Source organism: Thermobia domestica, chromosome 6, assembly GCF_964235325.1.
Source record: "Thermobia domestica chromosome 6, izTheDome1.hap1.1, whole genome shotgun sequence".
NCBI classification, from domain to species: domain Eukaryota; kingdom Metazoa; phylum Arthropoda; class Insecta; order Zygentoma; family Lepismatidae; genus Thermobia; species Thermobia domestica.
Window position 1 is genome coordinate 170,998,616 of NC_137459.1, and position 27,691 is coordinate 171,026,306.

Genomic DNA, 27,691 nt, shown 5'->3' on the forward strand with positions numbered 1-27,691 from the left:
AACACCACTTGTAATGACCATTTCTAATTTAAGCTTAACAAACTTTACCAATGCTACATGTTCGATTACTAAATACTGTTCTCTTTCTACATTTTTCGTAGTTTTTCGTTTCTAATCTTTGGTTAACGATAGCATAGATCGTTTTTTTCTATTGCTTGTTGTGTTGTTGCAACTATTATATATATATTAGACATTTAATCAATTTATAACTTATTTACAATGAGATAAGGATGTACACTTAATTACGCTGTTTGTTATGGTTATTTAACAAATATTATATTACGAATGTTCTAGCAAAAAAGTGTTAAATTATTATAAATACTGTACAAACAAAAAATAACTATTGCGTAAGAATTGTGGTTTCATTAAGAAGAGAACTGGTGAAACTAATACTGCAATATGTGACACATGGTTTGCATAAGCTTCTATGGAAACTAATTTATAACACTATTCAGGGAGTTCTGCAGACACAGAAACAAATGACAGTATGACGGTGGCTAGTCTGTGCTATACAGTGGATGTAGTGAAACATCCCTGTCAGTTTATCTCAATTTATGATCGGTCGTTCAAGATGTTGCGGTCTGACGTTCTTAGCATGTTATACGACATCCTTCCTGCTTTGCCCCTTCCTTTGACTTTCTAGGTGTACTCTCGATAATTGTCAACAGTACAAGTATGAGACTATCGTTTCGCCTGGCGGCAACAGCTCATGATACATGATTTGGAAGCCCTTCCAAATCCAATGAACTCATGGCGTAACCTTCCTGGGCATCAGTGTGCACTTTAGCTTCTCCTCACTTCGGTCACAACGTTTCTCGTACAGTACTATCGTAGCTAATCCACTTTTTATTGCTCGTGAGCAACCACGTTAGAAATGGTTCGAGTTCGTTACGTTTCAGCAAAGATTCACAGATAGAAATTCAATCGAATAAATGTTTCTGAGTCAGATCATGTGACACCTACATGACGAGTATATTTGCGTAGCAAACTTTCTCCAAATGGCTTAGCACCATTTGGTTATGGATGTTTAGATCATTCACAATGCCAAAACTGTTTGCATGACGGTGTTGTTCGACTTTTGCCAAAATGTCATCCACTTTTTATGTGAGCGGTCATCCACTGGGAGAATCTTCTTCAACGTCGAAATTTCCAGATCGAAAGCAACTGAGCGATCTTCTGGCTGTTGCCTTTGATATAGTATCTCGTTCATTAGCAGTGGCGAAGGGTGATAGTTTCAAGAGGGTAGGCCCAATGTTCTACTACTACTACTACTACTACTACTACTACTAATAATAATAATAATAATAATAATAATAATAATAATAAACGAAACAGATTAGACAAATATTTTACTACAGAAACACAAGAAAACAAATTCACATCAATGTAACGTAATTGTAGTCCATCGACAGCACTTATTCGATCCGGATCTCAATTTTCACATTGAAATTCATGTATGTGACTCATAGCTTATTTTAATTCGCCGTAATGCAGTTTGTTTTAATTGGGCGTGATCGGGTGGGGAAGATGGATTATCACATTATTTGCGCTTTACAAGAAACATATGGGGCCTTATTCAGAGTCGTTCTGACGCGCGACTAGTGCCATACTAAAGAGCTCCGCTAACATGTTTCCTGCAGTAGTCAGGCCTTTAGTATGACACAAATCATACCTCAAAACTACTCTGCATAAGGCCCATGTTTTTTAGTCTATGACTGAAACAATCTATTTGCAACACAGGCGTTAGTCTTCGCTTCTTAATAACACATGAATATTCATAAGACCACTGATATAGAAGATTCTTTAATAGGAATTATATTATGTTCATATTCTCCACTTATTGACATTTTCTCTCATTCACTTTTGCGAATGTAAGAAAAAATGTCACAATATCTCGAAAACGCACACTCTCTACTAAATTCTAATGAACTCAACGAGTCTGATTTCGTCCAGACTTGCGCCAACGTAACGGAATAAAGAGACATTAGTTTGCGATAATAGGCGTAGTACCTTTAGAATAGCTTGCTCCAGCTTTTGCGTTTCGTTAGAGTCCGCAAAATTAAGCAAAGTTGGTACGGAATGGGGCCCTATATTCTCTTGCTCTTTATTTGTTTGACATATCGAATCGAAATCGAAGGTCTCGAGAGAAACGCTTTATGTAGAAACGAAAATCGATAAGCGCTGAGGCCGGTCTCTTTCGCAGGTTATTACCAACACGTTCTCTCGCGGAATTTTCTGAGTAGGTTGGCGGTAGTTCCACTGCTGCTTGAGACACTGTTCGGTGAGCCTCCTAGCAGTGGTGCTAACCACGATTTCTTTATCAAACAATATATTTTTTTCAACTTAGAAAACGATCATACATTCTGTACAAAGGAAATGGATTAATTATAAATTATAATTCTGAAAGTAAATGGGTAGGCCGGGCTTCAGGGCCTCTTACCACCCTTCGCCACTGCTCATTAGTAGCACAAATTTCTTAACGAATCTGCGCAGCATTTGCGTCTTTATCGGAAAAAAGAACTAAAACATTGCGCAGTTTTGCGGAAAGTTCGCTCATATTGACAGCGCAAATCTTTACGTTGATGGGAGATTTCTTACGTCTGATTATTAGGATTACAACACTTTTTGAACATCTACTAGCTTCAACTGTCAGGTGTTAAATGACATTAAGCATGACCCGCTGCAATTCATACACTCTGACATTCGGGACACTAACGCCATCTCGTACACGAAAGGCTTAATACTTTTCTTTAGATTCCTGATATCTATAAAATGAGATTTGCTGCTTAAAGTACAACCAGTACATGATTCGGGTTTGTATTCGAGGGAAGCAACCACAACAGGAATCGAACTCGAGACCGTACACACAGAAGGTATGCGCGTTAGCCACTTATCTACCAGATAGTATGCAATAAATTACTTTACAATAATTCAAAACATATACAATAAAACCTGCTTTCAACCGACTCTTTATTAAACGGAAAGCTGTCCTAAACGGAAAATTTTCACGGTCCCATGAATTTTGGAGTAAATGGAATGGGAGTCTCATGGATTTTTTTTGTCAGTTTTCCTTGTGTCGGGTTACTTCTGATCCGCTTGTGTAGCGACTAGCTACAGCCGACAAAAATTAGGAGAAAACTGACAAAACAAAGTTCTGGAAAAAATAAATTGAGGTAACAAAGCAGGAGTCATAAATCTCTATCACGTGTCAGGTGTAGCTTAAGGACAAAAAAGGAATAAAATATTATTGCTATAAAGATCAAATTAATAACCAAAAGGAAACAGTAATTAGTGATGAAATCAAAGAGGGAAATTGAACGAGTGGTTACATTTTTTTTGTTGCTGTCGTAAACGACAATATTATATTGGTGATTCAATTGTCCTACAACGGTAGCACAGTGGATATTTTTTGTAACAATTTAATTATTTAACTGTAAACATTCAATAGTGTTGAGTTCAACAAATTATGTAACATTAATTTAAAAATTTACTTAATACAGAATTAAGCTGAATATTTAAGCATTTAAATTTGCCTGTTACTTTTAGAGACCTCCCAATATCATGTTACATGCAAATAAACTGTTTAAGTTTTCTGTTATTATACTTTACCTTATTGCAAATTCTGCTTAGGTTTGACCAGACAGTGGTCTCTCTGTACTTGAAATTCCTTAAAGACTTTACCATTTCGGTGCAGGATGCAGAATGATTTTTTAGTTTCAAACTTGGTCACTTCATAAGAAGTAACGTCTTTGTTTATTTAAATTATTTTTCCTTTTTAATTTGCCAAAAGCCATTATGTTACATTTTTAAAATTTACAAAATCTTAGGAAATTCCTAATGACAAAATTATTGCTATTTAATAATAGAAAAATAAGAAGTATATTGGACTTTCATTTACCTTGGGTTTGTTTTTATTTTTTATTATAATTTTAAAAAAAATATGTTAATACGAAATATGTACACGAAATTTAAGATATTACAAAAAAAATCTTCGTTCAGTTTCACACACAGAGTTGACATTATTATTTTTATAAATAAAATTAATGATGATTTTTTAAACTCCTTAGTTCGTGTTTTTATTACACAGAGAAGGTTTCCGTGGACTCAGAATTCCAGAGAAATCTTTTTGTGTGTCCTGAAGTATACCGCGGGACGTTTTGAACGAAATGCATCTTCGCTTGAAGCAAAAACTCATGTGCAAAACATTCGAGAAAACTGTCATTGTTTCACATCTGCGCTTTCTGATCCCCCCTTCCTGGGTTCTCTTTCTCCTCTCCCTTGCTCTCAGCAGGGATGGTTCTGAAATCTCACAATCATAGAACCAGATTGAAGGAAATAGCTTCCTTGACAAACCTTTGCAACCAATACTCAGAAGTGCAGAATAATTTCCTGTTTAATGTTGTCATTGACTTTCTCAACTCTCGTTTCTACGCCTCGTCAGTCACCTTGCAATCCAACCTTTAGCAATACACCTCTAAACTTGCTTTTTTTGGGCAATAGTTCGGCAGCAGTCATTATGGTTTGTAAAACACAGGTTGTGCTTGATCTTAATACCAGGGTAAAAGTGATTCATGTTAGTGAATGAACGAATTGAATGTAAAGCAGATCATGAAGATATTGAACGTCGGTATAATATCAAGTGTACGAGATCCTAAAGGGAAAAGAAACGGAAATTTTGAAGCGATGGGGAAACTGCAGTAATGGAAAAATAGAGAGCTTAGGAAAACTGAAAACCATGCCATTAATGAAATAATGTGGGAGAGGTTTGTTAGTGTCAGAGCAAAAAAATCATCGCATATCGGGCCTTATGTTACAGGAATACGCTAAAACAGTAACTAAGAAACTGAGTAATTTGATGAATATGTTGCTAAACTACCCTCCATAATCGAAGGATATAAAATTGAAAACATGAGATAAAATTGAAATGGTCACGAGACGGGGCCGTTTTTCTGCGCGTTACCGAATAAACCGCTGTGCTTGAAGGGATATAAATCTTTGGGAGGGAAATTGTGCAACGAAAGTGTTTTTTATGTGGTTTTGTCAGGAGAAGTAGTAAAACCCTTAGTGATCGGTAAGGCTGTTAAGCCACGATGCTTCAAAAACATGGACCTAAAAAATCTACCCGTTGATTGGAGATCTAACGAAGCGTGGTTGGCATCACAAATAATCAGAAATGGTTAACGGCATTTAATGGCAGAATGAAGAAGCAAAATCAGCATATTTTGCTTTCTCTGGGTAACGCAACATGTCACCTCCACGTCGATCTTTCCAACATCAGACTTTCTTGGTTCCCTACAAACACCACAAATGTTTCTCAACTAATGGAGCAGGGCATCATTTGGAATGTTAAAATACATTATCGTAAAATATTAATGCAATCTCTGCTCGCCAATATGAATTCTACATCATCCGCCTTGCGGTCATTTGAATAAGACAAGCTGTAAAGAAGTGTTACCAGTAAGTGTAACAAAGTGTTTCGACATATCAGGATTTCCAACGGGTAAAGTTGTTGCTAGTGAGGATAATGCGAATGAACAGCAGAAGTTGCAAAATTACATTAACGAAGCTACTTTCGCTAATTCCAATGCCGAGGATTATATCAATATATAGTGATGCGCAAACTAAAGCAGAAACAATGAATATAGATGCCTTAATCAAGAATCATGCGGAAGTCGTAAAGGTGAAGACGAGGTAAAGGAAAAAGAGGATTGCGATATCGAGTTGGAAGAAGAATGTAGGATAATGACTATAAAGATGCTTTTAACAAAGCTGCAACATTTTGCCTTACGGAAAAATTACACTAATTTACTTAGTGTAATCTCTCAGGGTAAAGTGTGTGCGGAAAGTCGAGCAGCTACGCAGCAATGTATGCAGAAAACCCTACTTGAGTATTGGAAAAAGAATAAAGAAAACGTATGCATAGTGTATTTAATGTTCATTTTAAGTTTTCCGTGTATTAATTCATAGAAGAAAAATGTACTGTAATTGAACAAGGTACCTCTAACAATACATTTTCTCAGTATGCCCGTTATAAACATATATATGTATTTTTTTAAAAAGGAAATGTCTGCCTCCATTAAGCGGAAACCTGATTTTAAGGAAGATTTTTGCGAGTCTCGCTCGATTCCGCTAAAGGCAGGTTTCACTGTACTTTAAAGAAACATTGTAGATGTTCATTCTTTACTTGTCTTTTTAAAGCTTTGATTAACATTTACGTGATGATTTAATGACGTCATTTTAGTCCTCTGGGAAACGCAATTCAGAAAAAAGTGATGCTTACACTCAGATGCTGACACATAATGCTGATACATGACAGATGGCGCAGAACACCACGAAGTCAGAAAATTAAAACAGTTTCCCTTGATTTAGCAATAGGCCCTCCATACAAATAAAAAAGCAGGAAAAGGAAAAGAAACAAGAAAACATTACAAAGCTTATGTTGATGATGAATAGATACGAAACTTAGAACTACTTCAGTAATTTATATAAACTAGATCCAAAGAGGAAACAAAACAGTATTTTTGACTTATTGACATGAGAGTTTATTTTCAGATTGGGAAAATACGACAGACTTCCAAACTATAAGGACCTAATACTGAAATCGGAAGTGGTAAAGGGGTAAGGGTGGACATGGTATTTATTCTTTAGATGCTAAGTCCATATCTAAAACCATATTTTACTATATGTTACGGTTTTTACTGTGATACACGTGCTATGGATAGATAAACGTACGGAGATACGCATCGCATAGAAGTCTACAAATGGGCTAATTTGTACAAAGTTCACGAAGGAGCATTAAAATAACCATGGATTGCAAAAAAATCGCTTTCCCATTCTAGTCCAACTTCAAGCCCAAGCAGTGGAGGTAGTTAGGAATCATCAGAAAAAGTATACGTCATACTCCATCAAATCGATTTATTTTCGAAAGTTATCATACAGCATTTTTTAAACTAAGAAGGACAAATTCATCTCTTATTCATGACTGATTTCAACCCCAAACAGTACAGATTGTAGGAAAGTTTTAAAGAAAACATGCGCCATATTGCAACAAACTCGAAGAATTTGAATGAAAGTTACAGTGCAAAGCCACTTACTTAATCGACGTGTCATACATATTATGTAAATGACGGAACTTCGAAGTAGGGAATGAATTTATCCCTTTTACAAACAACGGAAGTTCTAGAGAGACAAAAGGATGCGAGTAGGAGTACAATCTATTTTTGAGACAATCTCAATTGCATTATTACGAAAAATGCATTATTACAATTCGGCTGAACCATTTGAAAATTAGTTTAGAGAACAGTTGGGACTTACTTTGAACTGGGCATAACAGACGGACCATGGCGGCTCAGTAGTAGAATGCGTGGTCCATGACACGGTTCGATCCTCGGCCAAGTTCTGTCCCCGGTGGATAACATCGTGTTCGTGGAATTTACCGTAGTACTCCCGTTTCTTCCCACATTCTCATTCCACCAATTCCTCTATCATTCATTTGCCTTAATCATCCATCTCCTTTAACCTACGGACATAAACGTAGGACGTTAAACTGATAGATTTCATATCATTTCACCTGAACTGGGTTTTTATTACTCCACCTTCGTTAAGCCCTCTATACAGACCTACCTACGTTAGTTGATTGATCTGGAGTTGAGCGTTCCATTCAGTACCAAAGCTGAAAGAGACATGGCCATAACGTGCAATCCGAACCACATGAGCTCTTACCGGGAAGACCACGAAATTATATTTAGGATGAATCTGGATAATGTAAAAATGCGTGCGTTTCAGGATTTCTAATTTCTAATTATGTAACTGTATGTTTTGATTGTAATTCCTGTTTATAATGTCTCACTACTTGCAGCTCAATTTTAACAAGTAGTTTGGAAAAACTACCGCTAGTGACTTTGGTTTATACTTGTAGCGTATAAAGTAAAACGTGTGAGAAATATGTTCAATGTAGAGGATTAGTCTAGCCACCTACCAGTACGTCAATGGGGCACTGAGCGACCGTTTAGCTAGCATGGAAAACAAAACTTTCTGCCATAAAACAATGTTTTAAGTTTAATCCGACCGGTTAGCAACTAAAATTAGTACATATGGTAAGTATCAGTGCTGTTAGAATTCTTCGAATAATTATTCTAACGATTTTGCTGATATTCCAATATCCAAATATGCATTTTCAATATTCCATTAATTTTTCGAATAACTGCTCGAATCATTAGGCGTAATCCAAATAATGAATATTATTCGAATTTTAAAGGCAGTAGTAAGTAAACTGCAAGATCCATCGTCATTATTCTAGCTCTCTCGACTGGAGGATTGAATATTACAGGTCACATTATGTTTGGTAAAATTTAAAGGAAATTTTGAAGAAATAATATACCAATTATACAGGGTGTTTCAAAACATCACCGACAACGTTTGGGAGATGATTCCTGACACCAAGATAAGACGAAAAGTATAGACCAACCAGGGCGCAGAAATTCGTCATTTCGGAGTTATAGGCTGCGAAAAACATTAAAAAAATGAACTTTAAAGGCCCATAGCTCCAATATTATGGTACCTACCGTAGTCGGGTCAAGACCACTTAGGAACTAGTATGTGCCCTATCCAAACATCCATGTTTCAGAATCTTGGGGTACTTCCGCAAAAATTTTTATAGAGGTAGTTTGTGAGTACTTCAAATTACATGCCTGTAGCCAAACTCCCTGTATAAAAATTGTTGCATGAGTACCGCAGGATTCATAAATATGTATTTTTGGATAGCACACATATTAATTCTTAAGTGAAGTCTTGACCCGACTACGGTAGGTCTCATAGTGTTAGAGCTGTGAACCTTTAAAGTTTTTTGTTTTCATGCTTTCGCCAGCCTATAACTCCGAAATGACGAATTTAAGCAGCGAGCTTGGTCTATACTTTTTGTCTTATCTTGGTGTCAGGAATCACATTCTAAAAGTTGTCGGTGTTGTGTTGAAACACCATGTATATTGTCTTCAAAAAAATAATGAGGATTCGATTAACTCAGTGTTTGCTCAATATATAAATGTATGACTCATTAACACTGAGTATAGCAATTGAAAAGTTACAACCTTATTCCAACATAACATTAGTCATAGCTAATGTTAAATGGTAATATGCGCTTCGTTGCAATATTAGGCACTCAACGTTGCTCAGCTATTAATTATTTTGCTAACAATAACTGTATTTGGGAAGTGGGAAGTGGAAAACTAATTTTTATCCATACTCAGCTCATCCTGAACCACTGAGCTACATATACAGGGTGCTCCAAAAGTAGGTATAATGTCTCGTACTGAACAACTCATTGCTTTTTATATAATTTCTTATTGTTATCCATCAGGTAGACTAAGTTTCTTTTATTATTTGTTCTTAATGTCATTTTACTTATACCTTAAGCTCGGAAGAGCCGGTGGAAATAAATCTACAAGTTAGAATGTTAAACTTGATCAATGCAGGGGTGTATACCTACTTTTGGGCCACCCTGTATAACCAACTGTAAACTTTAACTCATTCGGAATCTCTATTGATTACATAGTTTCAAGCAGCTATATATTAAAATGCTAGGTTTATATGTTTGTCCCCAATCCTTTCGAAAATGAGATCTCGAAAACCACAAGTGCTAGAAACGTGCCTTTTTCACTGGTCGATTCCGAATTTTGTATAGATTGTCCAGTTCTCATTGAATATTTAAAAAATGATCGCTATTTTTTATTACACTTTTAGGTGTACATTGGAAGTATTGAAATTTAAAAAAAAAAAATCATATCGTACGAGTAATACATTCCAACATCACATAGTTGCATACAGGGATTGCATGTGTCTCAGGCGTTTGTTTTATGGTACAAATTATAATGAAAGCGAAGGATAACCATTTCTCCAGTCAAAGATGAATCTTTATTATTTGGAGTGTTTTGCCCAACGAACACCATATATCATATATATTATAATTAAATGTGTATGTAATGCATTTGCTTATTACATATTGCATGCAAAAAAAAAAAAAAAAGGAAAAGAAAACACTGATCATACATGAATTAGTAACTTCGACCGGAAGTAGGCTCAATTCTTGCGAACGGTGCGAGATATGGAAAAAAATAATCGAAAAAATCCCCTCTTTATATGATATCCCTTGCCGATTTTTATCAAGACGTCTTTCACTTATGTCTGTAAAGGGACACGTACAGATGTTGTGAAGAATAAGGAGATTCATGCTCATATGCGAATGATGCGCTCTGTAGTGAGCACAGGTTCAGCTAGTCTATCTATTGAAATGCTACAATAGCATTTTTTTCTTTTTTTTCTTTTTTTTTTTTTTTTTACAATGCAAGAACCCGTAGAAGGAAATACCTTCTTTTGGAAGTGGAGTTATGAATAAAAACTCCTGAACTCCAACCCCTAACTTTGGATTTCAAACCTTTGATTTACCATTATTTGTGATTTCACGTTTACAAAGACAAACATTTTAAACTATGTGTACTTAAATAAATTATTTAAAAATACCTTTTTTTTTATGAAGTTAATGTTTTAAAATTATTGTTCAAAGCCTTTGTATTTTAATAAGCCTTCTCCAAAATCAATGCAAATGAATTGTGCTGCCATCTTTGGTTTTCTTTTAAACTATATGTTTTCGGACGTTTATATGTTTGTGGCCAATCCTTTGGACAATGTGATCTCGGAAATTACATACTCTAGAAAGATGACGTTTTCACTGATCGATTGCAAATTTTATGTAGATTGTCCAGTTCTACTTGAATATTAAAAAAAAAAAACATGGCCATTATTTCTTTATTACATTTTTAACGGATACACTCGAAGTGTTGAAATTAGAAAAAAAAAAACTACAGCATCATATCCTACGCACTATACATTCCAACACCACATAATTGTATACGGGGGTTGCAGACATCTCAGGCGTTGGTTTCATGGCCTAATGATAATGAAAAACGGAGGATAACTATTTCTCCACTGAATCTTCATTGTTTGGAGTGTTTTGCCCAATGAATACCATATATCACTGACATTATAATTAATTATGTGTGTAATGTATTTGCTTACTACATACTGCATGCAAGAATAAATAAAACACTGATCAAACATGAATTAAAAACTCCAACCGGAAGTAGGCTCAAATCTTGCAGACGGTGCGAGATATGGAAAAAGTAACAGAAAAATCTCCCCTTTATGGCATCTCTTGCCAATTTTTATCAAGACGTCTTTCACTTGTGTCTGTAAAGGGACATGCACAGATGTGAGGAATAACAAGATTCATGCTCATATGTGAATGATGCACTGTGTAGAGAGCGCAGGTTCAGATAGTCTATATATTAAAAGGCTAGGTTTATATGTTTGTCTCCAATCCTTTCGACAATGATATCTCGGAAATCACAAGTGCTAGAAACATGCCGTTTTCACTGGTCGATTCCAAATTTTGTGTAAACTGTCCAGTTTTAATTGATTAAAAAACATAGCTGTTATTTCTCTATTTCATTTTTAGGGATACACTGGATATATTGAAGTTTTTAAAAAGTAAAGCATCATATTCTAAGAGTTAAACATTCCAACACCACATAGTTATATACAGGGGTTGCATGTCTGTCAGGCATTTATTTCATTGTCAAACGATAACGAAAAACGAAGGATAACCATTTCTCTAGTCTAAGATGAATCTTTATTATTTTTCCCCAATGAACACCATATATCACTGACATTATAATTAATTGTGTATGTAATGTATTTGCTTATTACATACTGCATGCAAGAAGGAAGATAACACTGATCATACATGAATTAGACGCTCCAACAGGAAGTCGGCTCAAATCTTGCAAACGGTGTGAGATATTGAAAATATTATCCAAAAAATCTCCCCTTTATGTGGTAACCCTTGCCGATTTTTATCAAGACGACTTTCATTTGTGTACTTGTGTAAAGGGACATGTACAGATATTGTGAGGAATGACAAGGAGATTCACGCTCATATGTGAACGATACACTGTGTTGAGAGCACAGGTTCAGCTAGCATTATATAAAGAATAATTCAAATAATTATAGTTACAAAATGTAAAATACTTACCATTTAAGTAGTTTCGTAAAGTTTTCACCCACGACGCAACTTGCCTAGGATCTGTGTGATTTAGAGTTACAGATTTGTGCCTCCATTTGTTCTTTGCACCCCTCTGCACATAGTGAATTACAAAACTAGTGTGGCGTAGCATTGACCCTGAGTCTCCCTTTTTGCTATCATCCATGTAGAAGTCGTGATCCATGTCAGAACAACCAAATGCATCTGATCTAACTTCATAATGGACAGCAATCACATCCGCTAATGGTAAAGTGCAACGAGCTAGAATAAATAATGAAAAAGATGATATAATATCAAGGCTTAGAATGGAAGGTTGAATTAGATACAGAATTAATTTCTAGCACATCACTAAAATATATACGTGAAAAAAATCCTGTTAATGCACACTGACAGAATAATTAAATCATATTCAATACAAAACAAACATCTACTATAAAATCCATTTCAGCAAAGTTGTATTATCAACATTTTTAAATACCAACCACATACCAACATTTATACCATTAAAGTGAACTAACAAGATTAAACGAGAATGTACCCTTGGTTTCGTAGCCAGGTTCAAAGTAGGCTTTCCGAGAAAATTATATTATTATTATTATTATTATTAATATTATTATTAGACCAATTATTATTATATACGAGCTCATGATTAGCAATATGGATTTCAATTATTTCTCTCAGTACAAAATGTTCTTTTTGCAAGAGTATTCCTTGGCTACCTCTTTTCTTCATCAATAAACCTAAAACCAAACCACTTGGTGTAACAGCCCACTTTGCAAGCCTAAGCCTGCTCCAGTGTCATCCGCTAGCGACCGTATGAACTGCGTCCAGCCTAGCGGCGAGCACGCTGCAACGCTCTGTCCCTGACAGGCGCATCTAGACCTAGTGGCCGTGACTCCCCAGTTTGGCTCACGACGCTGGGTGGACGCCGAAAATTGGGAAGCACCGGTCGGGAACCGACCGGCACCGACAGGAGTCCAACACCCTAACCACTGGACTACGGTGTCCCCTCTTCAATATAAAAAAAAGCAACACTATGATGAAAATATTTTATAGCCCTCTGTTCCGAAGTGAAAAGTAAAAAATAGCCATGTAGTCGGAGACCTTACTCTTTTATTAGTGCACTCCAAATCGTGTAGATCTCAAGGTCTCCAACTACATGGCTATTTCTTAGTTTTCAGTTTAGAACTTGTTTTCTTAGTTTCCAATTCGGAGAAAATGGGCGATGAATTATTTTCACCGCAGTACTTTTTCAAAAAATGTTAATTAAGTTTTTTTTCGTTTTCTTCTTTTGAGTGTATAGTGTGAACTCAGAAGTACCTAATAAAAAAAAGAAAAGTTACTTAATTAATTAATAATCCCTTATATACTATGGATAACTGTGAATGGTAAATTTCTTTCCCTCCAATTTTATCGATTTCCTTCCTTTCTCTTATAATATATATACACTCAGAATCCTCGTGATGGGAGCTTTCATTTGATACCCATATTCCAGAGAAAGAAAAAGTTAGCTTAGACACAATAGCAGCTGACATCCGCTATATTAACTTTTCAGTAACGTCGCCTATTCTATGTCATCCGGACTGTCACTACAATTCTAACGATACCTCATTTATTGAAATCGGTTCAGGCGTTTGAGCTCCACAGTAAAAAATAATGGACATCAATGTATGCCTACTCAGATATGGACATACCAAACACAATGCTCTCCTTTTAGTTTGGCCGTAGTCGGGTAAAAATACCATTTACGTCAATTTTGTACTACTAAAACATTCAATCCTTGAAAGTTATTGCGATAGTGTGTGAATGTTGCAAGTACTCACATTACATTGATACAAGCAAAAAGAACCAGCGATCCCCCACAACAGAATAGATGATAGTAAGGTTCTTTGTTCGGCGTTTATATACGCTGGGGCCCTGGTTCGATGACTATTTCTTCTACCAAAAAATACCAAGAAATAAAATAACATCATTAACTTTACAGACCAATCAGGAAAGCTAGCCGCAAAAGTTGGGCAATAAAATTTATAATAAAAACAAAATGGATAAAATGTTTATCAATTCAAACTGCTGGTAAAAATGAAACCACAAAGCCCACAGAGTCGTATCTGTCATTCTTTGAATCTCATCCTTTTGTATGAAGCATCAGTCATGAGATCTCAACGACACGATGTTATTTTCCTCACACCCATCCGCTTAAGTCGTTAGTTAAGAAAGAACTTTGGTCAATTCACCAGTTACTCAAGTGTGTCATATTTCACAAGTGTTATTGGATAAGGGAGAAAAGACAGATTAAATTTTATGTTAATAATGCTAATCTAATGAATTTTATTCTACTATTATTCTTATGAGCTAACCATCAATCTGCATGAGAAAGATCAATATTAGGATATATTCAATTGTTACTACTAGACCGCTACTTCAGAGCGTTATATTGAATTATCGGAAACCAATTTTAATTATCATTATTCTTGAAAATGGTACTACATACTGAATGACAGTTGAAAAAATGTTTTAAAGAAAAGGGGAAAAAATAATATTAAGAAATTTTATATTCGAAATTAGAGAATATTTTCCCAAAAGAGGACCAGGCAGATAGAAAAACTGTGTACAGATTTCAGATAATAAGACTATCCGCTTACTAGGGCCAAAATCCATGGCCCGAATATAGTTGTTTAAAAATCAATGCACTATATTCAGTGATTTTGTAATATGTTTCATAGCAGAGACGGGTTCAAACTATCTGCTTGTATCTATTTAAAAAAAAAAACTCATAATTTTGACATCAAATATCTCCCTGAGATAATGATTACCGACAACAAATGTTAACGCTAATTATATTCATATTTGTGCCTACAGTAGGAGACGTATTTCAGTGTCACACACTATATTATTATAGTGGCTATTATACTGTAAAAGCATTGTTTGAATAAAATTATAATTACATAATTCCCAGAACAACTTTGAATAGCCTCTTTCCATTATTCCTATCTTCATTAAGAGAAAATTGAAGGAACACCTAACATTCTTCTCTTGTCACCACGAATTAATTTTAAAAAGCATGAGAAATCCATATCTCTTTGAAGTCGCTAGCATCTCAGCGCGTGTTAGAGGTGACGTTTAAAAGAAGGCGCCAACCTCTTTCCAGTTTTCTTCTGACAAATAAAGATTTCCTGGATCTACGGAAATCAATGAAAATGCTTCCCGTCACGTGAAAGGAACAAAATGGTTCCGCCGACGTGCGATATACTTTAAGGTGAATTTCAGTACTCAACCTTCTACTTTGCCCAGACAGTTAAGTTCTATCAATCTAGGTTATCATCAGATGTTGAAATGTCCCAAAGATTTTATCGCAAGTTGGCTCTTATCAGTTCTTTCGTGTTTGATGTTTCGCTTTCTTTGTACGAGAGAATTGCGATTGAGAGTTTCTCTGATTTGACAAGTTGCATCAAAGATTCTAAAGCAGGTTTTGTATCTATTAAATAATATTCTTCTAGAACAGTGGTGTCCAATTATAATGAACCTGAGGGCCATAACCATCTTTGCTAGCAAGGTGAAGGGCCGCAGATAATAATAATAATAATAATAATAATAATAATAATAATAATAATAATAATAATTATTATTATTATTATTATTATTATTATTATTATTATTATTATTATTATTATTATTATTATTATCATACTACAAAAGAAAAATATAAAAATGTATTTGAAATAATACATTCAATGTGATAAATGAGGGTGACTAGGAGAGTTTACAAGGGCTGGGATATCTATATCCAATCCTGTTGTTGCGAGCCGCAGAAGATGTAAAAGAGAAGAACCTCCAAGACAGCTTCTGAAGCGATTCTTCACAATTTTCATGGTGAATTGGTATGGTTGGTTTGGTTTGGTTAATTGAAGTAATCGTTCCTTTCATCAACGATGCCTTGCCTATACCTACATTACCGACTCCAGTGTTGTCTTGGATGTCCGGGCCTTTTTGTTGTACAGAAGCGCTAAATGGATGTCTTATTTCGAAAGAAGAGTGGAAACATTAAAAGAATGAAAGTAAATGAAAATATTATCAGTAATAACAATCTATGTCGTGAGAGCTTTGTTTGCCGCAGAAAATGGTTTGGCGGGCCGCATTCGGCCCGCGGGCCGCCATTTGGACAGCTCTGTTCTAGAATTACGTTTTTTATACATTTTCATAATGTAACTGCAAAGGGCGAAGGAACAAACATAGATACAGATACATCATACTTCGTGAATTAACTTTAAGTTACACATTAATAAAACTTTCTTTGTGCCACTTCCCCAAAATTAGCATTATTTCCTCACCCCTGCTAACTGTGATAAATATGTAATCCTTCATTTGACGAAGAAGAAAATAGAACACACCGCTGCAGTCAACCTCCTGTATGACACGCTATAAAGAGCCACACCTCACACTTAACGCGAATTGATGCATGTTAATAAATAATCAATAAACAGCACCAGACTGTCTCATAGTTCCACTTCTCGAGCTTCCTAATTTCGTGTTCACAAACAGCAGACCTACTTATCTTCATAAACGTTGCATAATATTTGCAGTTTTATCAGCATGCATAGTACAAAGGAAACAGTTGTCATCTGACATGGGATCTTTAACAAAATGTTTCCAAATTAGAATTTTATGACACTCTGACACAGGTGCATAATTAAGTTCCCCTTACACAACTCTACAATGAAGACAATATGTTAAGGAACGAAAAATTTCAACTCATTGGTCACATGACTTTCCATTGGTCGCTCTAACTTAAATTCCAGGTGGCTCAGTGGCACAGCGTTCACCTCTGGTACATAGGGTTCCTGGTTCAATCCCATCTCGCGCCAAATGAACTCAGTGGTGAACAAACGCCATATGCGTGCGCTTCTTCGGGGTTCTCCCGTTTCCTCCCACTTTCTTTATTCATTTCTCATCATCACCGTCTTCTTTATCCTAGCCGGAGGGACGTGAAATTCGAAGATTTCATATTTTGATACACACATTATATATATATATATATATATATATATATATATATATATATATATATATATATATATATATATATATATATATATACACTTTGTCCTCAATTACATATTTTATTTTTAACTGCAAATAGTGTCACAGGTTTGGAAAACCTAAAGCTAAGAACGAAAAACCTAAAGAAGATAGCTCAGTTATAGTGCATTCTTGGCCTGGGAGCTATCTTCTAAGGCCGTGATTACCAATTTTCTTGACTGATGACTACGACATACTTGTTTGATATTTTATTATTAATAATATGAATTATAATAGCGCAATGTTATAAGTTGTTATAAAGTAGTGACTTTATGTAGTACTGAGCATTGTAGTTGCCGCTGGAGGCGTTGAATGGGATAATCTGTTTCAAAACTGATTTTAATTATTTATTGAACGCGTCATGGTTTTAAATTCTATATTTTGCGACACATTGGTTGGAAACCACTTTTCTAAGGAGCTATATAGCCGAGGATTATCCACTAATAGTCGTATAATTTTCGCGGCTAATATTATATAACCATGTCAGATGCAGTTTCAAATATTGCAAATTGTAAGAGCGAATTACAGTAATATTCTCAATCCAATGTATCAAAACTGTAATTTATCTTAAATTGTTATAATATTAACATGAAACTCTTCAGTAATCTTGTTGTCTGTTATATTTTCAATAAATAAAAGCTAGAGCAATCTCTCGACTATTCGTTTAGCCATCAGGCGAAGACACGAATAAACCAAAAATACAGATAATTGGAAATGTTTATTGAATTGACACAAGAATGGTTTAGCATTTAAAAAAAAATCATAAACATATACATTTATTGAGTCATAAGATAAGTTGCACAAACTCCCGAAGACAGATACTGCATGATGCTAACGAGGAGTATACAAGAACTGTTTTTATTGTTGCTGATTATGACACGTGCGCTGCTAGTTGTGCGAGCTCATTTCAAACTTATTCAAAATTTCTTGGCACTTCAATCTTTCGAAGAACTTTATTGAATTATTATTATTATTATTATTATTATTATTATTATTTAATAATAATAATAATAATAATAATAATAATAATAATAATATACCCTATACAAAATACAAATACACAGCAAACTGGATTATCCTGGACGAATAGTTGAGAGTTTACTGAATTAGCCTTTATTGAAATCCTGTTAAGGGATTTAACACAATAGGAAGTAAAGATTAATGAAGGTTAATGATAATATTGAAATACTTTTTCATTATTAAAGCATCGATTTGATAAGGTGCGTGATGCAATTTCACTAGATGATAGAATTCGAAGATTTAGAAAGGGGAAAAAAGAGAAGAATTCCCAGTAAAAACAAATACAATTTGAAGAACCATACGTTTACGGGTTTTACGATCAGTAGTCCTTGATTCGATTCCATTCATGTAAATTCCATTCATGTAAATTCCATTCATTCCATCAATGTTGGACCTGTAGATTCCATTAATGTAAAAATGGATGGGAACAGCAGCGGCCCAAGGGTAGTTTTTGGAGGATCTTTAATCTCCATTTTACTTCGCGTTCTGAGTAGACATTTGTTTTATGAGCCAGGAAAAAAAAAGAAAAAAAATAGGGTTTACTCTAAAATTAATTGACATATAGTATCACCAGATTGACAATATTCTTGTCAGAAATCTCCTTTTAAGTAAGAAAGCACGTTTTCCATTAATTTTGTGTTTCTGTTTGGATGAATTTTATTACATTTTATTTACCGCAGTTAAAATAGGAAGAGATAGTATTGAATATTTGGCTTGAATTTGATATTATGTCATAGGATTAACGAAACTATAAAGAGGTAGTTACAATTGCTATAGTAGAAACTATTTTTAAATTCGTAATTGCAATAAAACAAAATTATATATTTGTTATGTCGTTATCCGCGGATGCGGATGTGGGTGCAGATAGAAGTATTATGATTGCGTTTTTTTACATCTCTACACAGACTTCTAATTGAAACTTGTTTGATATCATTTCAATTAAAAATGTTATGTTGACCTATAGGCCTATTCAAGATTTCCGCCCTAGAGATCATAAGTAGATGTACCCCACTTGGCACGGCTGAGTCAGCGAAATTTGATCCTGTTTTCCTGGAATTGGTAGGCAAGTTTCGACAAGCCTTTAGTTGCTATGTTCATAGCCTTTTACGGGTAGTACAGAAGCGCGTGGGAAAATTTTGGTTTATTTGAATCCCCGTTACCCCCTACTCCTCTTTAGTTGCTATGTTCATAGCACCTGGAATTGGGAGGCAAGTTTCGACAAGCCTTTAGTTGCTATGTTCATAGCCTTTTACGGATAGCACAGAAGTTATCATGATCGAAGCTCCCCAATTGATAGTCCTATCAGTTATCATGATCGAAGTTTTCCAATTGATTGATTGATTTTTGCTTTTCGTTATGTATTGAATAGCTAGATGCTCTTGGCCTTCATAGTCTTGGATGCTCATACTGTTGAACGGATCAGAGTCCTATCAGTTATCATGATCGAAGCTTCCCAATTGATTGATTGATTAATTTTTTGTCTTCAAAGAGCATAAGCGATTAAGCCCCTTGGTCCTATTTCCACGAGATGTCTGGAGAATATGAGCTGAAAGCATGATATTCAAATGATCGAAGCTTCTCAGGAGATTGTATGAAATTGGTCTTAGTTGCTAAGGTAAATATTATATTATATGTCATGATTTTTTTAATACGTGGAATTAGACACATTATATGTCGACAAATATGAATAATCCATATTTACAATATTATCAAAAACAAGCTCTTTCTGGAACTGGAAACGTTTATGTTGGCTCCCCTTATCAAGTTGGACATGGTATTGGAAGTTTCCTTGGAGGATTATTTCGTTCTGTCATGCCACTAGTAAAACAAGAGCTAAATGCTCTTGGACGGATGAGAGTTCTATTAGTTATCATGATCGAAGCTTCCCAATGGATTGATTGATTGATTTTTGTCTTTTCGTTATGGATTTGAACCCCTCAAACCCCTCCACTCCATTCCCTCCTGCGAAGAACGTAAGCGAACGATGTTACTATGCTCATACTCTTGGGGCGGCTACCGGATCTTGATGAGAGTCCTTTTAGTTATCACGTTCGAAGCTTCCCAATTGATTGAATATCAAGTTCGAAGCTTCCCAATTGATTGATTGATTTTCGTCTTTTCGTTATGTATTGAATAGCGAAGAGCATACTTAATATCTTAAAATATTCAATGCTTTCTCATCGAGAATCGAACCTGTACACTAAACGCAAGACCAGTGCTTTACGATTTAGAGTTGAATTAATTCTTGCATGAAAAAAAAAAAAAAAGAATTTCATGTATTGGTTTTAGCGTAGCATATGATATGTACATTGTTCGAAGCTCTTCATTTCGAAGCACTTAGCTTCGTTAACTTATGAAATAAAGATTGTACATCGGAATCGAACGCGAGACCAGTACTTCACGATTTAGAGTTGAATTAATCCTCGCACGGAGTAATCCAACTTGAGGTGAGCACTCTATCACTGAACGTCAGTGCCTCGCATATAGATTAGATTTTATTAAAAAAAAAACTTTTCGTCCTTTTTTTCTAGTCGTCTTGTATTGGGTAGCTAGATTCCCCCTCCACCTTAGCCCCCACCAGACCCATCTTGTAATACTAAGAATAGAAGCTCCCAGATTTTCTGCGAAGAGTTTGAGAAGTTTCTTACGAAACGTCTGGAAAATTTTCGTCTGGAACCTTCTCAGGAAATTGAGTTGATGAGATGATTGTTGTAGTTCCTGGATGTTTTTTAAAGGTATTGGTAGCGGAAGCACTTCTCATAGCATATCATAATGTTTTAAAACGTAGGATGAAAAAATGTGTATGCTCAAATCAGCAGGGTTGATTGTATTGCATGTGAAAAGTATTATATGAATATTCACATGATGTTGTCTGCTATGACAAGTAATTAAAATCACTTAAGTTGAAGCCGTGATGAAATATTGCGCTATAACATTCCCATAGCACAAAAGATTACGCCCCACGAAATGTCTGTAGGTTATGAACTATTTACGTTATCTAATTTGGTCTTGGGATTCTCACGAATTCACTTGTAAGTGTTCATGGGAATAGAATTTGTTTGCAGACTGTTCTTTGATCGAATAGACCTTAGTTGCTCAGGGGGAATATCGCATTGCATGAATCGTGAATATCGTATTTTCAAACGTATACAGCATTTGAGATTACATGTATGTTTGTTGTCGTCTTCACATACGAACATACTCACGTGCGACTGAAGATAGTGTAATCTGAATGCGAAAACGCTGAGTTTGTGTAATGAAAAATAAGTCTGTTAATAGATAAGATTTACTAAAGATGATATTTTGATACATCTATCAAATAATGTGTGTGAATAAGGAAATGAAATTGAATAAGGATATTAAATGTAGCAGGGGGAGAGGTGAGGAGATTTTAGTCGTTTGGAAAAGCTCATATGTTTCTTGAAAACAGTTATCATAATAAACTTGCTTTATTTTTGACTTCCAATGCTCTCCCATCCGTAAATCGAACTCAGGATCACGTTCACCACATGTCCGTGTTAGCTATTAGAACAGCTGGAGGTGCTGAAAAGATGAGCAGAAGGCACAGCGGCAAAGCGCTTACATTTGGTATATGATGGTCCCTAGCTCGACTACCGAATATATTAGCTCATGATGCCTTAGCATAATGGGCATAATCGTAGGACATTAAATAAATAAATTTGTGTTGGACAACATCGTGTTCGTTGATTCTCATGTGGTATTTCCGCTTCATCTCATAATATCATTTCATTTAAAATACCTTAATCATCCTTTCATCTTAGCCTAAAATAGATATTCGTGGGGCGTTAAACTGAAAGATTTCATCTTTATCGTTGCACACAATTGTTTTCCCGATCATCATGTGTAACATTCTACATTTAGTCGTGTTTCTGTTCTTATGGCTAGGTTTGGAGATTTACATTTTAATAAAAAATAAAAGAAACGAAAAATCGTCTTAGACGTTCCTTAAGTAGAATTACTTTGAACAAGAAATCTTAATTCTGTGGCGAAGGGTACGTCCCTCATGATATAGTTCATTCTCGAGACGAGATAGAATACATCGAGAAACAAGATCGACGATACTTTTACAAAAATTTATGATGAGATCCAATGTCGGACAGAACTCCTTATAAAAGTCATAGAAAAAGGATTCATTCTGTTTTCAATGTTGTAAATTAAGGCTTTAATTGGAAGATATCCGTTAAATCGTGTAATATGGCAACTCGACTTGGAAGTACAAGACATCACATACAAATTTTGCCTTCATGTGTTACTAGACTAGATGCTCAGTATAATAATAAGGGCGTCAACGCTTCTCTCTCTCTGTTTCAGACCAATCTCAAAGTTCGTGAAGAAAAATTTATTACTTTTAGATTCATTTAAATATATGTTAATTAGTTTAAATAACTTTTTTCGGTATTTCAAATTTTGTTTCCCTCATATTCGAGTCGTAGGCCTTTCTCAAGTTAATAAATAATTGATATGTACGGATATAGCATTAGCCCTTGTTTAGTTGTAAAATTAGTGTAATAAATCTTTTGTACCCATGATAAGTAAATTCTCTTATTACACTATTCGTTAACTTACTTAGTTGCAAATTTCATTATTTATACAATTCAGCTTATTTCGTTTACGATTTACTTCCTATGTGATCAAAGAAATGATCTTTGTTCGTGGGATTTCTTAAGACATCATGTTCTCACACAATGTTAAGGAAAATCGATGAGCTTGAAAATTTTCAATCCTGTGTGAATGTATTAAGTTTTGTGTCTCACGCAGGAGAGTCCTTTATTATTATTATTTCCATCGAGAGATAAGAAAGGTATCCTGTGATTTCTTAAGATAATGAGGACAAGGTGATTTAATGGTCATACATATAGAATACGTCTTCGAGAGTGAACATATTATTCATTAGTTAAAGGTGGCATCAACGACAATGGTGACTAAGAGAGAGTGTTTGCTGTTAAGTGTCCAATATGGACTTAGTTCAATGAAAACAAAATTAATTTGTATTGGATTGGATAGTGATACATTTGAGCCAGTGATCCGTATTGGTAAAGGAATTATTTTTGGAGTCGAGTTAAATTTGTCGGAGTGGGGAAAACTTGTACATTTGATCCCATTTGTTTCGGATTATTTAAATTCGCAAGTTGAAAGTACATCTATAAATTCTCTTGGACGAAATAATGAACTGCTGTTGCGAAACTTGATGGGTGAGAAAATAGTTATAATAGAGAAAAAAGGTACACTTCATGCTCCTCGAAACAGTGTATACTTAAATTCAAGCGAGTGGTTTCATTTTTTGGAAATATTACCATGTATTGAGCATGCTGTAAAAAAAAGTAAACTTTGCATTGAGGTGGTACGTGAATATTTTCAATTGTGTACAGTGACTATTCGCAATCATGTAGAATCGCAATGTCTTGCATGTACTGGACTTGAGGCAATTCATACGTGTGTAAATGAACAAAATATTACTAGTGAAATGAACAATAGTTTTCCGAATGTATCTTCGGCTTTGAAGAAGGACGGTGATATAAACATTGATGATGAAAGATTAAAATTGGAAATGAAAGTATTATGTAAACAAAAAATTATAGAAGCAATCAGGGATGAATTATTTGACACAATTCAAACACAATCATGGTGGGGGGAAACTGATACTCAACCTGTGGATGACATCGATGAGATGGATATGTGTTGATAAAAAAAGAAGAAAAAAATATTTTTCAGCGTAGTGGTTTTAGTGAAAAGTGATATATATTTTTATGACGTAAATTGAGTGACAAGAGGATATCTAACTGTCTGAAAATTATATACATTATCAAGTTTACTATACCAATAGTGAAATGAAACACGCAAAGAAAGAAAACATATGTTTCAGTCTAGTGATTTTATTAAAGTGATATATTTTATACATTTCTGAAAAATGTATCATTCATTAGTGAGTAATATTTTACGTTGTATGTAAAAATCGTATTTGAATTCATTATTATGAAAAGAAAAAAATATTTTTTTCAGTGTAGTGATTTTAGTGAAAGTGATATATTTTATACATATCCGATTATGTGTCATTCATTAGTTCACTAATATTTTACGTTGTATTAAAAATCGTATTTGAATTCATTCACCAATAAAAAACTAATTGAAGATAGAAAGAGAGAGAGAGAGAGAGAGAGAGAGAGAGAGAGAGCTAATAGGTTTAGATTTAATCTTGTACATTTGTTTGGAAGTTTTACATTTTAATAAAAGTAAAAGAAACGAAAAATCATCTCAGACTTTCCTTAGGTAGAATCACTTCGAGCAGGAAATCTTAATTTTGTGAAAAGTTATGTACTAAATTCACCGTTTGAATATTATTATTATTATTATTATTATTATTATTATTATTATTATTATTATTATTATTATTAATTTGGGGAGTAGATTCGTTTGATATAAATCGACAAGTACATTTTTTTTTCAAATTCGAAATGAAACAGAAACATCCGAGTCTCATAGACAATACTAGTTCACTCAAGTTTTAGTCCCAAGAAAACAGCAAATTGACGCTGGTTTAAGCCATATGAAGTTGATTTAAGAACATTGTCTATGTGAACTATCTTTGAACGTATCACAAAGTGACCCAAAGTAGGTATACATACCTGCATTGATCAAGTATGACATTATATGATTCGGTCTATTCCGAGTTTAGGCATAAGTGAAAAGGAATTAAGAGCAAATAATGGAGAAGCTAAGTCAATATACTGCAATGCAATAAGTAAATGAAAATTCCATGAGCTGATCAGTACGGGGATGTATATATACTTTTGGGCCATTATATATATATACGACTACTTCTTTCTTGTTTTCTGAAGGTGAACCAATGGTCACAAAGAAATGATTCAAGGGCCACATGCAACTCACAGTGATATATATTTTTATGACGTAAATTGAGTGACAAGAGGATATCTAACTGTCTGAAAATTATATACATTATCAAGTTTACTATACCAATAGTGAAATGAAACACGCAAAGAAAGAAAACATATGTTTCAGTCTAGTGATTTTATTAAAGTGATATATTTTATACATTTCTGAAAAATGTATCATTCATTAGTGAGTAATATTTTACGTTGTATGTAAAAACCGTATTTGAATTCATTATTATGAAAAGAAAAAAATATTTTTTTCAGTGTAGTGATTTTAGTGAAAGTGATATATTTTATACATATCCGATTATGTGTCATTCATTAGTTCACTAATATTTTACGTTGTATTAAAAATCGTATTTGAATTCATTCACCAATAAAAAACTAATTGAAGATAGAAAGAGAGAGAGAGAGAGAGAGAGAGAGAGAGAGAGAGAGCTAATAGGTTTAGATTTAATCTTGTACATTTGTTTGGAAGTTTTACATTTTAATAAAAGTAAAAGAAACGAAAAATCATCTCAGACTTTCCTTAGGTAGAATCACTTCGAGCAGGAAATCTTAATTTTGTGAAAAGTTATGTACTAAATTCACCGTTGGAATATTATTATTATTATTATTATTATTATTATTATTATTATTATTATTATTATTATTATTATTATTAATTTGGGGAGTAGATTCGTTTGATATAAATCGACAAGTACATTTTTTTTTCAAATTCGAAATGAAACAGAAACATCCGAGTCTCATAGACAATACTAGTTCACTCAAGTTTTAGTCCCAAGAAAACAGCAAATTGACGCTGGTTTAAGCCATATGAAGTTGATTTAAGAACAATGTCTATGTGAACTATCTTTGAACGTATCACAAAGTGACCCAAAGTAGGTATACATACCTGCATTGATCAAGTATGACATTATATGATTCGGTCTATTCCGAGTTTAGGCATAAGTGAAAAGGAATTAAGAGCAAATAATGGAGAAGCTAAGTCAATATACTGCAATGCAATAAGTAAATGAAAATTCCATGAGCTGATCAGTACGGGGATGTATATATACTTTTGGGCCATTATATATATATATACGACTACTTCTTTCTTGTTTTCTGAAGGTGAACCAATGGTCACAAAGAAATGATTCAAGGGCCACATGCAACTCACAAGTTTGAAATACTTGTTCTACAGTTACAGGTTAATTCTGTTACCGGAAAAATGGCAGATCATTTGTATTTGAAGTTTCATTGCGTTATTTTCAAATCACAAGTGTATTCTCAATTTTGAACTTCAAAGGACAATGCTTTTCAGACAACTGATATAGATCTACCAAAATTTAGTTTTATTAAGTAAGGAATATTTTAAGAAGATATTAGTAGAATAAATTATTAACATTCCAGTTCATTTCAAAGAAGAAAGAAAAATAAATCCTCTATAAGTCAATGGGTAAAAAAAGATGACACACAACACTCAACATTATCCAACATTTCTCAAATTGGGTTAAATTTCCATTATATGGACGGAAGTTGAGGATTTTGAAAGACTTTGAGGCTCAATATGAACCAATTATATACAGACTTGATGCCACAAAGAAAAAATCTATGTAGCGTACGTAAAATCGTAGGTTACATGCGTAAATCTTAGGGATAGGCGTAAGTCGAGTCAAATGTAATTTTCTCGAGTTGAGTTTCGAGTCGAGTTACTGTTTTCAGGCCGAGTTTCGAGTCGAGTCGAGTTTCATAAATGGCTCGCTCCTTCAGTTCATTTTAAGTCGTTTTGGAATCATGGTCTTATTAGACTGGAAAAGGAAAACCATGAGAAATATAAGCAATAATGTGAAATACTTTTAGTGTTTCTCACGACTTTTTTTTTATTAAATCCATGTTGATAGAGAGAAAGGCAGAAGGACGACCAAGCATAGAATATCTAGATCTTTGATAACGTCACAGATTATAATTCCTCTTTGTAAAATAATCCATTCAGTGGTTCCTTTGTTCCTATCTTCACTGTCTGACAAAATATGACACGATTCGAGAAACTTTTCGGTACGAAAAAGAGATAAGTCGCAAATCGACAAGTACATTTTTTTTCAAATTCGAAATGAAACAGAAACATCCGAGACTCATAGACAATACTAGTTCACTGAAGTTTTAGTCCTCAGACACTGTTTTAATGTCACATGTGGTATATATAAAAGCTTTAAATTGATATAGTAATTGCACGAACACGATGTATTTTCAAACTCAAGACAATACAGAAACATCCGAGATTTATGAGCATTACTAATTCACACACATCCGAGACTTATGAGCAATACTAGTTCGCCCAAGTTTTTGATGAGGAAGATGCCCACATTAGACAAAATTTACAGAAAATTCGGAATATTAAGGAATGTTGGTGATCTGACCTAGAACATACCTTTTCATTACAGTAAACAAAGAACAGGAATGAACATTAATTGTACCTCAAATGATGTGTACGGGTTCGATTTTAATCACAGTTCCCATGAAGTGAACTTTGTAGTGTACAAACATCGTGTGTGCGTAAGTAGAGTTTATGTTTCTAACTTCTTATTCAAAGATTCACAAGATAGGTTAT

General features: G+C 34.3%; 1 protein-coding gene across 2 annotated transcripts in view; it reads right to left on the reverse strand.

Annotated features, from left to right (window-relative positions):
• Nucleotides 1–27,691, reverse strand: part of Cerk (Ceramide kinase) — a 273,545-nt gene that overhangs the window by 126,649 nt on the left and 119,205 nt on the right. For both annotated transcript variants that reach the window (XM_081762378.1, XM_081762377.1), the window contains exon 2: nt 12,086–12,355. In XM_081762378.1, coding sequence (XP_081618504.1) covers nt 12,086–12,355 — 270 coding nt within the window. The remainder of the gene's footprint in view (nt 1–12,085; nt 12,356–27,691) is intronic.